The following is a 16,601-nucleotide window of genomic DNA, read 5'->3' as shown; positions in this document are numbered from 1 at the left end:
CACTTGATTTTAGCCAAAAGGCTGAGAAGTGATCCCCCCAAATTGTTTTCTAAAAGGGATGTGCCAATATATGCTTCCCACAGTAGTCTGCAAGAGTGCCTGTTAACTACATCCTTTTCTGCATTCATTATTATCATTTAATTAAGGGAACAATCTTAATTGTTTTTAGTTTCTTTGATTATTGATGAGATTGAACATTTTCCACACTTGTAGCCATTTCTGTTTACTCTTTTGCATTATATTCAGTTGGGCATTAGAATAAAATGTTATGACTTGGCACAGATTTCACTCCACTTTAGATCAGAAGCCAAGTAAATCCATACATAAAGTCTATACATATTGATGTATGATATTGCCATTATTGAGGTCCTTCCCCTTTTTTCTGCTGCCAGAATTAGGCGATCCTTTTATATAATCTTGATGGTGGTCCTCATCTTTAGAAAAACCCATCTGAATTCATACCTAATACCACGTACCAATAATGTAGCTAGTATGTGGTGTGAATATTTGTGTGCCATCCTCCCTCCCCCAAAATTCGTATGTTGAAATCCTAACCCCCAAGTGATGGTGTTAGTCTCTGGGGCCTTTGGGAGTTCATTTGGGGGAGATTAGTGCCTTTATAAAAAAGAGTCCAGAGAGAGCCCTTGGCCCTTCCACCACGGGAGGACATGGCAATGGGGTGCCAGCTGTGAACCAAGAAGTAGGCTCTCACCAGACACATCCATGCTAAAGCCTTGATCTTGGAATTCCCAGCCTCTAGAACTGTGAGAAATGTATTTCTGTTGTTTTGAAGCCACTCAGTCTATGATGTTTTGTTGTAGCAGCACACGTGGACAAACACAGGGACTTTTCTTGAATATTTCCAATATTTGCTCTACTGTGTTTTTTTTCTTCTTCTTTCTTTCTTTCTTTCTTTCTTTCTTTCTTTCTTTCTTTCTTTTCTTTCTTCCTTCTTCTTCTTCTTCTTCTTCTTCTTCTTCTTCTTCTTCTTCTTCTTCTTTTCTTCTTCTCTCTTTCTCTCTCTCTGGTATGATTCAGGCCTGTTTAGGAAGTATTGCATGCTAGCTTGAATTAATCAATTTTTGAAACTACTGATCCACTGGAATTTCTGATGTACTTTTGTTAACTATGGGAAAAGTCAGAAGAACTTTTGAAATCTGTGTGATTTTAGGAAATTCTAAATGCCTGAACTTAAACATTTAACCATATTCCTGTGTATATTAACAGTGTGGGCCAAGCGAGGCCTGAAGCATGACAAAGGCAGTTTGCGCTAGAGTCTGGCATTGAATGTTCACCTGTATTTCCCTTGAAGGGGCTTATTTATTTTTTAAATAACATTAGGAGATATTTATCAGTAAGGCAGGGGTATCTCTGTATGCCCCAGGGTATGGGCTCTTTCAAAGTGTATGCCGATGACAGAGTGTCATAGTCAGGGTGGGACCTAGGTGTTCCACTGTAGCCAATTCCACCTTGACAAGGCTCAGGTCCCCTCCCTGGCTCAGTAGATATTTTTTAGGCAGTGCAAAAGGCCATAATTGGAACCTGTAATGACATAATAGGCAAATGATTAGCTAAAATAGGTGGGTATTAACAGAATTTAGAAAGAAAGTTTAGTTTTATATTTAGGAAACTATTATTAAGTGTCCACAAAAAAAGCACACTATGTTCAAATTAGTTCAGAAAAACTAGGTTAAAAGAGCTTCTCTTCTTCCTACTATAGCTTCATATACTCTCTGAATTTCCAAAGCAGCAGGAAAGTTAGATATAGTGTTCAGTTTTTCCAAGACTTCTTTTGCCTATGGGATCCTATGTTTCAAAAAGCGCCTATTAATCCCTTGCAACATAGTTTTTTGCAGTACCCAACAGACCATGGAAAATGCTGGGTGGGGCCAGGCCAGCTGCTGTAGCATTGATGTTGACATTGGTCATGAATCTCGGGGATCACGAAGCTGGGGATCATTGTACTGAAGCACGGATCATTTGTGAAATAAGAGTGATAGCTCATACTTTATAAGGGTTGGTTTTTGAGATGTAGTTCTTCACCTACCAGCTCTCCTTTATGTCCAATGGTAGATCAGTAACCTTTGGGGTGCAAAAGGTATGATCACAGGTCCAGTCATTAATGGCACTAAAAGTATTTTTTCCTCTTACTAAAATAGACCACAAATAACCAAGGCAGCCCCATAAATGGAGACATTTCATGCACCTCATGCTAGAGAACTATACCTCACAGTCAGTAAGGAGAATACTGGCCCCGGGGCATGACTGCCTGTGCCTAATCCAGCCTTGCCACCATGTGGGCATGTAGTGAACCCATCATAATCCTTAAATTCCCTGGCTATAGAATAGGGATAATTTTACCCATTAGGATTGATGTTGGGAATTAAAATGCACATGAAGTGCACAGAGTGGGTATCAGTTGAGGTCCTGGTGGGAAGTGTTGGTGCACTCTGCACTCTGTGAGCAGTTGCAGGGAGGGATGGAAGGAAGCAGTGAGGCTGGAGCACCCCGGGGCTGAGAGCAGCAGGGAACACTGACTACCCTTAGGCTTCCAGGACAAGGATGGGGGTACGGACCGGCTGCTGGAGACAAAGCTGTGGCAGTAGGAGACTAAAACAGTCAACTGCCGGCCCATGGCCTGGCAGGGAGGGGCCAGGGAGTAAACATTGTCTCACCCCCTGACCGAACCCAACCGTGGCAGAGAGGGGATGCAGAGTGGCCAATGGAGAGCTCAGATGTGAAGAGTTCAGTACGTTTTGACTAATTTTGATAGGTACCATGCAATTTACGTTCTCACCTTGCTCCCCTACTACCTGTGTAACTTTTGGAAAATTGACCTCACGTGACCTCATTGTGCCTTAGCAGCCACTCTCTCTAACAAAGGAGATACTACTAGTACCTTCCCTGTGATGTGAGATGAGTGCCTGTCAGAGCCTGGCACATAATGAGCTCTCACTACACATGAGGTGTGGAGCTCTGCGTTCTACTTTGTTGCAGATAATGCACACGTATGCATAAGAAGGGGCTGATTTTCCTCCTGGGTCTGGCCTTCTATCAGAAAGCTTAATAAATACCTTTCTGATCTCGTGCTTCAGTTGCTGAGTCTCCATTCTGGACCTCAGCTCAGTCCCAGAAACCGGAACACATTTTTCTGATGCTTATGGTAACTTTTCTGTAATGTACTTGGCACAGCTGATAAGATATTTCTCAATCTCTCTCTATAACCCGTGGTGAGCTCTGCCCGTAAAATCTTTGCGCTAAAGCACATGTCATCAAACCCAATAGCACATGTCTCAGCTCCCCACCTCCCTCCCTCCTCCCAGAGGCCAGTATGGGGCAGCTCTAAGGTCTGGTCTTCTGTTTCCCTCTCTTTCTTTTCCAGGGTTTCACTCCCTACTCCATTCTGCCTTCTGCTTTCCCGCTTCATGCCCCCTCCTTTGCCATTTTTTTAAAAAGATTTTATCTATTTATTCATGAGAGACACACACACAGAGAGAGAGAGGGAGAGACGCAGAGACACAGGCAGAGGGAGAAGCAGGCTCCATGCAGGGAGCCCAATGCAGGACTCTATCCCTGGATCCAGGCTCATGCCTTGAGCCAAAGACAGATGCTCAACCACTGAGCCACCGAGGCATCCCTCCTCTGCCATTTCTATTCATCATAACACCTAGAGAAGGGGCAGGAGAAATCCTCTTGCTTTTCCAGCTTTGCCATGAGGAGCCAGAAGCCTTGGTTTTGAGGTCACCGGGATGTGGAGCAGGTGCCCTGATTAGTGCCGTAGTGGGTGGTGAGATACCATATAACCCGCAGGGAGGCTGAGGATGGGAGCGCCCTCACCTCCCAGTGCCCAGTGAGTGCCCAGAGCATTTCAGCTGTGTCTGAGGGATTCTGATGTTGGTGAGACCCAGAGAGTATCAGCCAAATACTTGAAGTATGTTGTCAGCATTTATGCAGTAGGGATGGGGAGGAACTGTGATTTATATAAATAAAGCTAGTAAGCCTGTTTCTTTATATTTAAACTAAGGGATTACGTGTGTTTATTTCATGTGAGTTTCTGAACTAAGCAAGATCTTGGAAAATACAGTAAAGGAGTTAAAATTTAGTTACTCAGACACGTTATTTATTCCTATGAAATGGCTCCAATGTCTAGGGTTAGTGCAGTTTCAAAATTTCAGCTGACCTGGACCTGCTGACTTGAGGTTGCTGTCAGCCGGCTTGTTTCGGGGCTGGTAGCCCTGTGTGGCCTCTAGTTACACCTTGTAGCTTCCACATCTGCAGTGCAAACATGTTCATTCGACAGAGCTTTCAGAGTGGAGTCTGCCTTTTTTTTTTTTTTTTTTTTTTTTTTATCTTCTCCCACCAAGTGCACTAACTTCTTTGACAGAAGTGGGACTGATTTCTACTTTACCAGTTATGGAAGAAGCAGAATGTGGAAACCCAGCCTAACTGGTACCATGTTTCCAATTTATTCCAGGGAGTTGTATCATGTCTTACAAACTTGCATCCCAAGTGGATGCCTAACTAGCTCACGATTTAATATGGAGCTTTTTTTTTTTTTTTTAATTGGGAAATGCTTAAGAGATTTGCCAGGATCTCAGTTATGGCCTATGTGCAGTGTGTTTATTCATTTGTTCAGCAAACACTGGGTATTATTCCAGCGTAGATTACGGCCGGGTCTTGGAGTTGCAGGTTATATAGCAGGATGCTCTGGGGCACTAGTGCTTGGGGGTGAATGGCGCATCATTTGGGGAGATCAGCCCATTCCTCGCAGAGATGCTGGTACAATAGGGCATCTGGTCCCCAAGAAGTCCAGTCGTAAAGGGATTCAGGAGTATGCTCCATCTGGGCAAACCCAGGAGGAGAGAAGAGGGAAAGCCCTTGGTGCTGGAAGCCAATCCAAGAACTCAAAGTTGCCGGCAGGGAGAATTGCTCTTAGATCCTACGTCTGCAGTGGGGCCATCCCTCCATGGGCATAGGGACAGCAGCTAGTTAGGACCCTATGCCTATAATTAGGTGGGGACTGGGGAAACTGCTTAGAGTGGAAAGAGAGAGCTGAACTTGGCCCCATCTGGGGCCATGTGGGTGGCCCTGCTTACTTCCAGCTGTGGAGCTTGAGTCATCATCAAGTGCTCTGGACATGTGGTGGAGCCAAGAGCCTCTTTGGTCCTGGCATCTGACCCTGCCATCTTCATCTTCTCTGGAGCTTAATGATTCTGAAGCCACTGAGGAAGCCTGTGGAAGGCCAAGGAGGAGACTTCCTAATGCGATTGACACAGGATTCACACAGACAGTGTGGGACAGTTATGAGAATCATAGTTTTACGGTTTACAAAGGAGAGACTTAGGACTGTGTCAACTACCAGCGGGCACCTGTGTACCAATTACTGGGACCCTCTTAGTCTCAGTCTCTTCATTTGTAAAACAGGGATGATAAAAGTTACTGCCTGGCCCATTTAATGAGTTTTTCCTTCAAGAGAGTAAAGGAAGGGGTAGGAAGCAGAATGGAACGCACAAGAAAGTGGGGCTGGGACAGGCCGGGTGGAAAGACCAAGAATAAAATGTTTGACTTGAGTAGCAGGTGAGATCGCCACTTAAAATTGCGAAGCGTCCCTGGCAAATCATATGGTCATTATGTTTTCCCTGATTACGTAAGGAACACATGCACAGGGTAAAAAGTTTAGGAAAGGATATTAAGCACAGAGACACATCAAAATAAACGGTCTTTTCACTGTTATGTTCTCTATCCTTGCATTATTCATATACTTACTATTTTAATAATGCTATAGATTTTAATTTAAAAATGCTGTAGATTTGGTTAGGGGACCCAGGTTTCATCAATGTGATTTATACATATATACGTTTTTAGGTTTGTTTTTACAAAAATTGGAATCATGCTGTGTATCAGTGAGGGGTCTCCAAAGAAACAGAACCAATAGGGGATATATATATAGCATATGTGTGTGTGTGTGTGTGTGTACACACATACACTTGTATGCTCATATACATATTCATATAAGGGAACATAGATGCACACACATGCACAAATACATATATGAAGAGATTTATTTTAAAGGGTTGGTTCACATTAGCCCTCACATGGTTTACTGAGGGCAGGCCAGCTACCTGGAAACTTGGGTAGGAGTTAAGGCTGTGGCCTTGAGGCCAAATTCCATTGTCTTTGGGAAATCTCAGTTTTGGCTTGTAACGCCTTTAGCTGATTAAATGAGATCCACCTACATTACAGAGCTTAATCCCCTTTACTCAAAGTCAGCCAGTTGTCAATGTTGACCACATCTACAGAACAGCTTCACAGCAGCATCTGGTGTTTGATTCAGTAACTGGGTGCTATGGGCTAGCCACGCTGACACATAAAATTGACCATCACATACCATATACCCCATTGTATTTTGATTTTTTTCACTTTGCATGTCATGTATATTTTTCCATAGCATGAAACATTTTATAAGAACTTGATACTTACTGTTTTCTTTTCACCCAATGGCTTTACCATGATTTACTTAGGAACTTTCCTGTTGTCAGATATTTAGATTTTATCAGGTTTTTTACTATAGCTTTAACATTGTGATAGACATCTTTGAGTTCTTTCTTTCTTTCTTTCTTTCTTTCTTTCTTTCTTTCTTTCTTTCTTTCTTTCTTTCTTTTCCTTCCTTCCTTCCTTCCTTCCTTCCTTCCTTCCTTCCTTCCTTCCTTCCTTCCTTTCTTCCTTCCTTTTTCTTTCTAAGATGTATGTACTTATTTGAGAGAGAGAGAGAGAGAGCACTCAAATGGGGAAGAACAGAGGGAAAGGGAGAGAGAATCCCAAGCAGACTCTCTGCTGAGCATTGAGCCCGACACAGGGCTCGATCCCACAACCTTGAGATTGTGACCTGAGTTGAAACCCAGAGTTGGACGCTCAACCAGCCAAGCCACCCAGGCACCCCAGTGTATTTTCTTTTGATGTATTCCTTATTAGTTCCTAGAATATATTATTAGTGGGTCTAAAGTCATGGAGATTTTAAGGCTTTTGAGATACATTGCTTAGTTTTCTCTAGGGCAGTCCTTTTCAAGCCGCAATCCCTGCATGGACACCACCACTCTAGCTGGGTAGCTCCTGAGAAAGGCCAATTCTTGGGCCTTTCCCTAGACCTAATGAATCAGAATCTTGATTTTAAGTAGATCCCCATGTGACTTGTATGTGCACCACAGTTTGAGAGGCACTGTCCAAGAAAATCTGTACTGATTTATAATCCTGCCATGCTATGGTCTGAATGTTGATGTCCACCCCAAATGCATCCGTTGAGCTCCTAATGCCTAATGTGATGTTATTAGTAGGTGGGAACTTAGGGAGGTGCTCATGTCATGAGGCTGGAATCCTCATGAGTGGGATTAGTGCCTAGTAAGAGACTCCAGAAATATCCCTAGCCCCTTTTCCCACATGAGGACATGGGGAGAAGGGAAGAGCTATGAACCAGGAAGAAGGTCCTCACCAGAGAACTTGACCTTGCAGGTGCCTTGATCCTGGACTTCCAGCCTCTAGAACTGTGACCTATAAATTTCTGTTGCTTATAAGCCACCCAGTCTTTGGTATGTTGTTATAGCAGCCTGAATGGACTAAAATATACTAGAAGTATATAGAGATTTGTTTTACTTCACTCTCCTCAAAACTGGACATTGTGTTTTTCTCTTCGTTAATTTGCTACCCCCCAAATGATATCCTATTGTTCTTTGATTTTTATTTTAGAACAAATTCATTGAATAGGCTGACTACCATAGGCATTCAATCAGGAAAAAGCTGTTGATTTTCCAAGCACAGCCTTAAAATATGCTCTGTGATGTCTTAGCTAGATTGCATGAATTTCTAGTCTCTTCCAGTATGAGGGCAGTTTCATTTGGGTAATTATGTAGGTTTGGCGGTCTAGTCCAGCCTGAAATCAAAACTTCAGTTGCCCATCCAATTCCATGCTTTGCCTATTCTGTACTCAGCTGGCTCCCTGACTCAGACCTCCAAGGTGGGATTAGAGGGAGTGGGCAGCGGGCCTGGTGGGGCCTTTCACGCCTTCTCCACTGCGTCCTCCTGATGCTTCTATCCATGGCCAGGGTATGAAGGAGCGTGTTGAGAAGGGACAAAAGTCTTCCAATATGGGTACTATTGTTGTAATACTTTACCAATTATTGCAGGCTCATTGCTGATGCCCCATGTTTGGTTCTTCAGAGGCCCCTGTAAGGAATTCTTAAAGAGTCCTTCAATGTAGTTAGCTGGGTTGGGATTTCAGCCTGTGGAGCCCATGATACAATGGCCTTCCCTTGTCATGCATTAAAATAATGGCGCTCAGGGCTGTTGTTGCTATCACCCACAGAGAAACCTGGTGACATCTGTTTAAACTCCCCACAAATGACAGTTAAAAAGCAAATTGAAAATTTTGGTGTTTAAAATGTATGCAGCTGATGATTAGACTATGGAAGAATCAACTCCTTTGGAGGTTGGAATCATTCTTTTGTCTTTTTTTAGGCTGATTCCTAAAGCCTCAGTTCCACGTTGGATATCTTCAGGAAAAATGGTGAATCCATCATCCTCTCCTGCAGGCATTGGGGTGGACCTGGCCCTAGGTGAAGGCTATAGAAATACGGATTGTTACTCTTTGGAGTTGCAGAGCATGTCTCCTCTAAGGGATATGAAGGGATATTTTTAAAGGTTTCATTTAGAACATGCTTGGTGAATCAAAAATTCTTTCCAGACTTCTCTTCTCTTCTCTTCTCTTCTCTTCTCTTCTCTTCTCTTCTCTTCTCTTCTCTTCTCTTCTCTTCTCTTCTCCTCTTCTCTCTTCTCTCTTCTCTCTTCTCTCTTCTCTCTTCTCTCTTCTCTCTTCTCTCTTCTCTCTTCTCTCTTCTCTCTTCTCTCTTCCTTCCGGGGAGAGAGCAAGAGTGAAGGGGATTGAGCAGGGCGGGGCAGAGGGAGAGAGAGAATTTTAAGCAGGCTTCATACTCATCGTGGAGCCTGATGCAGGGGTCAGTCTCACGACCCTGAGGACACCTGAGCCAAAATCAAGAGTCAGCAGCTTAATGGACTGGGCCACCCAGGCACCCCTCTAGCCAGCTTTTCAAGTTGTTTTCTAAAATCAGGAAACTGTAAATACTCAGTTCAGAGCTTGGGAGAGAAGGAGATTGTCTCAGGTCCAGGTGCAGGTCACAATTCCCAGGGTTTTTTCTTCCCTCTTGGTTGCTTTCATATCCACCCTGGTGTTCCCATCTACCCTAAGGATCCTCAGCAGGAAGTGCTCATGGCCTGGAGTGTTGGGTCCTGCCTGTGTCATCCTCACTGAGGAGATGCACCTCTTTAGCCTCCTTGAAGGCCCCTGGCATGAGAGTAATGCTTAATCCAAGGGAGCAGAGTCCCAACAGAAGGCTTTGCAGAGCGGAGGTGTTGATGGTTTGAGGCCTTTTCTCACCCATGCCACCTTGTAGAGAATAGGTCTTCCTGCTATCTCGTCCATGCTACCTTCCCCTGCTAAAAAAAAGTCTTTCTAAAACACAGGCTTCTATCCTGCTCAAGAATCTGCCAGAGCTCCCTATCCTTCTAAAGGATAAAGTGTAAATTCCTAAGTCCAGCTTTTAAGACCCCCAGCTCTGACTTGATCTCCTCTGCTTCCTAACGTGCCCCATCTGCTGGTTGTCTTTACACATGTCCAGCCAGCACGAGGGTCTGTGGCTTTGCTTGTGCATTCCCATTTACCCCAGCCACCCTGGCCCTGCTGGTTAAACCCAGCCACTGTGGCCCCCACCGTGCTGTCCCACGTCTGGCCTGGCAGCCCTTCCTGTCATAGCAGTGAACCCTGCATCATAGGCCTTCTGGTGCATCTGATTGTTTCATGTTTCGTATTGGCTTCCTTGACTTGATTAGGAATTTCTGGTTTGCAGTGACCATGTCTCTCCTTGTCTCATTGCCTTCCTGGCCAAACACACAGACCATACTCAGTTATGCTCACTGATTGACTGGTACATGGCAGCCTGGTCAGCAGGCCCACATCACTGTTGTACTGAGTGGGGGACTGCTCGAGAGCTGGTCCCAGCATTTCCACGCCTGCACTTCCCTACTCAACCATGGGTTTCTAATGGGAAGCCTGGGGTGGGGGTGGAGGGGGTGGATTCCTTGAGAGGCTAGGTGTAGAATATGGCCTGTGTTGGAATCTCAGCTGATTTGCTTTGTGAACTTGGCGTTACTCTTCATTTGCGTAGTTCACATCTGTCCACTTAAAAAATACGTATTGAGTGCTTACTGTGTGCCAAACCCTACTTTAGGGGTTGAGAATATAGCACTGAATAGGATAAAGATCTGAACAATGGGAGAGGGCCAGCTATGTGAAGATCTTGAGGGTGAATGATGCAGAAGGAGGGATCCCCAGGAACAGCCACAGAAGTTGCAGAAACTAGAAGGAGATTCCCAACGGCTGAAGCATGGAGGTTGAGCGGAGGCTGGCAGGAGATGTGACTGGGAGTTGGGCCCCAGTCTGGTTTCCCCAGGGCCTCACAGGGCCATCAGAATGCTGTGAGTTTTTCCCAGGGACATTTGGGGAGCCATTAGAGGATTTTAGCAGTTGAGCAACATGAACTGGTTTATTAACAGAGCCTGCCTCACTGAACAGAAACTACAATTAAATGAGATAATGCATGTAAGGTGCCTAACCTGGTACACGGGTGCTTGATAAGTACTAATTATTATTTTCATGTTTTGAAGAAAAATGGTTACCTCCCATAGTTTGACCTTAAAAGACAAAGTTTGTGATAGGCCAACTATGGTGCCCCCGGAATGTCCACGTCCTAATCTCTGGAACCTGCAAATATGGTAGTTGACCATGGCAAAGGAGAATTGAGGTTGCAGGTGGTATTAAGATTGCTAATCAACTGGCCTTAAACTAGGGAGAGCATCCTGGATTATCCAGGTGGGTCCACTGTAATTGCATGGGTCTTAAAAGAGATAGAGGGAGGCAGAAGAGAGTCAGAGGGAGACATGACCATGGAAAGTTAGGGAGATGGAACATTACCGGCTTTGAAGATGAGGTAAGGGCCTAGAACCAGAAATGTGGAGGCCGCTAGAGGCTGGAGAAGGAAAGGCAATGGATTCTCCCCAAAAGCCTCTGGAAGGGAATGCAGCCCTGCTAACATCTTGATTTTAGCCCAGTGAGACCTACTTTGATTTCTGGCTGCCGGACTTGTAAGATAAGAAATCTGTGTTGTTTTTAGCCACCAAATATGTGGTGATTTGGTACAGCAGCAATAGGAAATGAATACAAGGATTTTACACCAGATACTCTAAACTCCGGGATAGTACACTCCAATATGACCTATGACCCATGAATTTTTAATTATCTGTTTTGTGCGCTGTCGCTTGGCATCTGTGCTTTTGGGGAAGTGACCAGCTAGGAGACTTGTTGGTGTTTTCCGTAACCTCTAGGGGTACCAAATTCCGTACGTGCCTCTAGGTGGCACGTTATCACCTTCAAGCACACTGGTGAAATGAGTTCTGCTCTTCATTGATCTGGAAAGGCAGGAGAAGCCACAGAGCTCAAGGTAAGAGACTGGGCTCTGAGCCCCGGTACCCTCTGGCTGGGGGGACCCAAGAACAGGGACTGCAAGGGTAGGACTGCCTTGCACTGGCTTCGGGCAGCTGCCTGAAGTCCCTCCATCTACCTTTTCTCAGTCTCCAGGGCCCAGCCCCCAGGCCACCTCCTCCATGAAGCACCCCAGCCTACCAGCCCACCGGAAGTATTTGCTCTGAGACTCGGCCCCTCCCCGGACATGGGCTCTGGGCCAGCCTGCTCCTTTGCTCAGGCTGTGCCAGTTTTCCCTTTACTAACCATCAGGTCCTGTCTGTGGAGGCAGCAGACAGGGAGCCCCGAGGCAGGCCCTGGGCCAGGCACACATTTAGAGGCTTAGCAATGCCCGTGGGTTGATTGGTTGGGGCTGGATACAAAGGTTCCTGTGCAAGGGCTTCTTGCTTTATCCTTTTAGGGAAGTTCATTCTCTCCAGTCGGTTCTCCTCTTCCTTTCAGAGACATTGTTAGAAAAATCACAGCAAGAGGCTCAGTGCCTGCACCATTCCTTCCTTCCCACTGCGGCTGCCAGGACATTGGCTCCAAAACCTACCTCTGACCTAGTCCCTCCTCCCACCCACTCCATCTACAACTGTGGTTTCGAATGTTTAAATAAGCACAATCGTAATAATAGTAAAACACTACAGAATCTTCTTTGTCTTCATCTGTATATAAAACTGAAAGTCAGGAGGCAGTAAAGCCTGGGGCCGTCATTAAGTGTGTGGGCTGTGGCATTAGACACGAGGTTCAGATCCAGGCTCTTCCACTTACTTGACTTCAGGCGAGTTGTGCCTCATTTTCCTCTCCTGTCAAATGGGGATGATAGTATGTAGCTGCTGGGGTTGTTGCAGAAATCCTATGTCCCAAGGTATGTAAAACGCTCAGCAGCGTGTGTGCCTGGGCATAAGTACTGCTGTTCTTGGTGTAGAAGCAGATTTTCTTTCTTTCTTTAAAGATTTTATTTATTCACGAGACACACACACACACACACAGAGAGAGAGAGAGAGAGAGAGAGAGAAAAGCACAGACATAGGCAGAGCGAGGAGCAAGCTCCATGCAGGGAGCACGATGTGGGACTCGATCCCGGGTCTCCAGGGTCAGGCCCTGGGCCGAAGGCGGTGCTAAATCGCTGAGCCACCCGGGCTGTCCTAGAAGCGGATTTTCTAAGTTCTCATTTATAACAATTATCATAAAGCCAATCAGGGACTGTAGTTTGGCTATTTGGATGAACACAGGATTTTTTAAAAATAAATTTTATTGTTCCGTGCAGTTTCAGATTTTCGGAGAAATTGCAAGGATAGTGCAGAGGTCCCACGTGCCCCCCACCTCACTTCCCCTGCTGTTAATAGCTGAGGTTAGGGTGCACATTTGTTACAGTTAGTGTCCCAGTACTGATATGTAACCATTAACCTTATAAGGTCTGAACTTTTTCAAATTCTTTTAGTTTTTGCCTACTGATGCCTGGTTTCTGTTCCAGGATCCTGTCCAGGACAGTTAGTACATTTAATTGTCCCGTCTCCTTGGGCTCCTCTTTTTTTTTTTTTTTTTTTAAGATTTTATTTTATTTATTTATTCATGAGAGACAGAGAGAGAGAGGGAGAGAGAGAGAGAGGCAGAGACACAGGCAGAGGGAGAAGCAGGCTCCATGCAGGGAGCCCGACGCGGGACTCGATCCCAGGTCTCCAGGATCAGGCCCCAGGCCGAAGGCAGGCACCGAATTGCTGAGCCACCCAGGGATCCCCCTCCTTGGGCTCCTCTTCATGCGTTCTCAGACTTCCCTCGTTTTTGATGACCTTGTCCGTTCTAGGGAGGCCTGGGCTTCTCCTGAGTGTTCTGCGAGATGGCACCTCTCTGGGAATTTGATGTCTTTCTCCCAGTTAAATGAGTGGAGCACAGCAAATTGAACAATGGAGAAGATGAAGCCCCCATGCCTGGGGGTGGCCTGTTGGATCCTTGCCCCCCCCCCCCCCCCAGCCTGCCTCACCAGCCGCCTTGCCCTGCTGTGAGCACCCGGCTTCTCCACATCCTCCAAACAGGTCTGCCTTTGGGGCATGTTCATTCTTCTCCCTGGAATACCTTCCCTCCTCTTTCTGCCTCACTAATTCCTGGTCTCTAAGAAAAGACTCTAAGGTCCAATTAAACATGGACCTCCTCCCTGATGCCTCTCCCACTTGCCCTAAGAAGACTAGCACTGTCCCCCATGGTTTCCACAAAACCTGGTATATCCCTTTTTACATTCTCCTTCTTGGGTCACATCTTTGCCTCTTCCTTCAGCCTGGAAGCTTCTTGAGAGCAGCAACTGAACCATAATCCTTCTTCCTCGTGCCCAGTGGGGGGCCTGGCACACAGTAGGTGCTCAAGAGATGCTTAACAAATGACCAGCATTGGAGAGAAACACTTTATCTGTCCCAGCCTTAATGCAGATCATGTTTGCTTTCATCCTAAAAATGTGGGGTACCCCCATAGACGACAGATGCCAGCAATGAGCCCCTGGGGTGGAGAGCTGCTTCCTCCCTGCCCCAAAGGGGTGTGAGAACGTGCTGTGAGCATGGAAAGGGCCAGCAGGGGGCTCCAGGAAGCAGTTCATAAGCCCTGCCCGAGAGGAAGGCTCTGGGGTGGCTTCTGCAGCAAGCCTTGGGTCCTACAGAATTCACAAAGAAAGTGTGTCAAAAGAGAGGTCTGTTTTGCTCCTGATGTGCCAGGCTCTGTACCAAGGACAGGATGTACCAGCCTGTTCTGAAAACATGTGTGGGCCCCAGTCGAGCTCTTTCTCCCAGAGGTCTCTGCCTGCAGAAATTGGGACAAAAGATACTGATAGCTAAGAAATAATGTTTGCAGAAGCAAATGATCTTGTGATAGCCACGAGCAGACCTGCCCTGCATTCACATTTCCCAATTTCTGCCTCCACTTCAGTGTTAATAGTTCTCCTTGGATCGGAAACTCTAAATGGCTGTTCCTAAAAGCCAAGATTATCACTGAGAAGTTGAAGCCAACATTTCCAGGCTTTTTTTTTTTTAATTCTGTGAGGAAGGGGAAAAAATAGCAGAGTTAATTTGAGATAGTGAAGCCTGAATTAGAAATAGCTCTCTGGGGTCAATAACATGTATTATATTGGGCAGCCCCGGTGGCTTGGTGGTTTAGAGCCGCCTTTGGCCCAGGGCTTGATCCTGGAGACCCAGGATCGACTCCCACATCAGGCTCCCTGCATGGAGCCTGCTTCTCCCTCTGCCTGTGTCTCTGCCCCTCTCTCTCTCTCTGTGACTCTAATAAATAAATCTTAAAAAAAAAAAAAAAAAACGTATTATATTGTTCTGGTCGCTGATATTATTAGCGGTAGTAATAGTAACAATAGGCCTTGCATATTGGGTGCCTGCGCCATACCAACACTGCAACTGAAATGTCTGCCCATGCCAGGCATTTGCCTTGGGGCATCCAAGGGAAACTAGACCAGCATTCTCCTTGCCCATTCTTTTACAGAGATATTGGCTCCATTTCATAGACAAACTGAGGCTCAGCACTTTGATTTGTCAAGGCTTCAAGACATGACCCCTTATCAGTCCCCTAAATACACCCCAAAAGGACCTAAAATATTTGCTAATCCTAAAACATGATGAGAGGGAAGTAAGGGACAATCACACAAGACAGAAATGTATAGACATTGCAAGTAAATCCATCATTCATGATAACAAGAATGACGTCTTACTGTCCTGGGGCCATGAGTTTCCCAGCCTTCAGGATAGACAAATGAGAATACAGGGGGATACTGTTAGAATGTAATACTGTTTGTATTCAAAAGACTTTTATACTTTAACAAAAAAGTTTAAGAAGCAAAGTTAAGATGGAACCTCTAAACTCATACTTCAAGTTTTTATTTTAATCATTTGGTGCTCATCAGCACAGGTGTACTTCTTAATCTCCATCACCTGTTTCACCCATCCTCCTCTCCACCTCCCCTCTGGTAACCATCTATTTGTCCTCTGTAGTTGAGTCTCTTGGTTTCTGTCTGCCTCCCTCCCTCCCTCCCCCTTCCCTCTTTCCCTCCTTCCCTCCTTTTTTCCCGGTTCTGGTCATTTGTTTTGTTTCTTAAATTCCACATATGAGTGAAATCATATGGTATTTGTCTTTCTCTGACTTATTTTGCTTAGTATAATACTCTCTAGATCCATCTATGTCATTGCAAATGGCAAAATTTCGTTCCTTTATATGGATGAGTAATATTCCATTGTATATATACACAACCTGTCCTTTATCCATTCATCAGTTGACAGATACTGCTAAACAATGCTGCTATAAACATTGGGGTGCATGTATCCCTTTGAATTAGCATTTTCATATTCTTTGGCTAAATACTCAGTAGTGCAATTGCTGTATCACAGGGCAGTTCTATCTTTAATTTTTTTGTGGAACTTCCATACCGTTTTTCCACAGTGGCTGCACCAGTTTGCATTCCACCAACAATGCATGAGGGTTCTTATTTCCTCACATCCTTGTCAACACTTGCTGTTTCCTTTGCTTTTTATTTTAGCCATTCTCACAGATAAGAGGTGATATCTCATTGTGATTTTGATTTGCATTTCCCTGATGATGAGTGATCATGAACATCTTCTCATGTGTCTGTTGGCAATCTGCCCGGTTTTTTTTTAAATTTATTTTTATTTTATTTATTTATTTTTTTTTAGAAGTGTCTCTTCATGGCTTCTGTCATTTTTAAATTGGATTATTTGTGTTTGGAGTGTTGAGTTGTATCAATTCTTTATATATTTTGGATACTATTTATCAGATTTGTCATTTGCAAATATCTTCTCCCATTTGGTAGGTTGCCTTTTAGTTTTGTTGTTTCCTTTTCTGTGCAGAAGCTTTTTATCTTGATCAAGTCTCAATAGTTTACTTTTGTTTTTATTTCCCTTGCCTCAGGAGACATATCTAGAAAAATGTTGCTACAGACAATTTAAGAGAAATTACTGCCTGTACACTCTTCTACGATCTTTATGTCCAGTTTTCCTATTTAGGCCTT

General features: G+C 44.8%; 1 protein-coding gene across 5 annotated transcripts in view; it reads left to right on the top strand.

Annotated features, from left to right (window-relative positions):
• PARVA (parvin alpha) overlaps positions 1-16,601 on the top strand; it is a 167,722-nt gene that overhangs the window by 23,643 nt on the left and 127,478 nt on the right. The window contains exon 1 of one of the 5 annotated variants that reach the window (XM_077866448.1): positions 5,243-5,251. The exons of 3 other annotated variants lie outside the window; for them this stretch is intronic. Coding sequence is in view for 1 of the 2 variants with exons in the window: in XM_077866444.1 (XP_077722570.1) it covers positions 13,515-13,623 (109 nt within the window). In the remaining variant the exon portion in view is untranslated. Of the gene's footprint in view, positions 1-5,242; positions 5,252-13,499; positions 13,624-16,601 lie in introns of those variants that run through there. One more of the 5 variants, XM_077866444.1, reaches the window with a different exon arrangement.

Source organism: Canis aureus, chromosome 23 (assembly GCF_053574225.1).
Source record: "Canis aureus isolate CA01 chromosome 23, VMU_Caureus_v.1.0, whole genome shotgun sequence".
In the NCBI taxonomy this organism is placed as follows: domain Eukaryota; kingdom Metazoa; phylum Chordata; class Mammalia; order Carnivora; family Canidae; genus Canis; species Canis aureus.
Note: the sequence above shows the minus strand (reverse complement) of the source record. Positions and strands in the feature narration are given on the sequence as shown.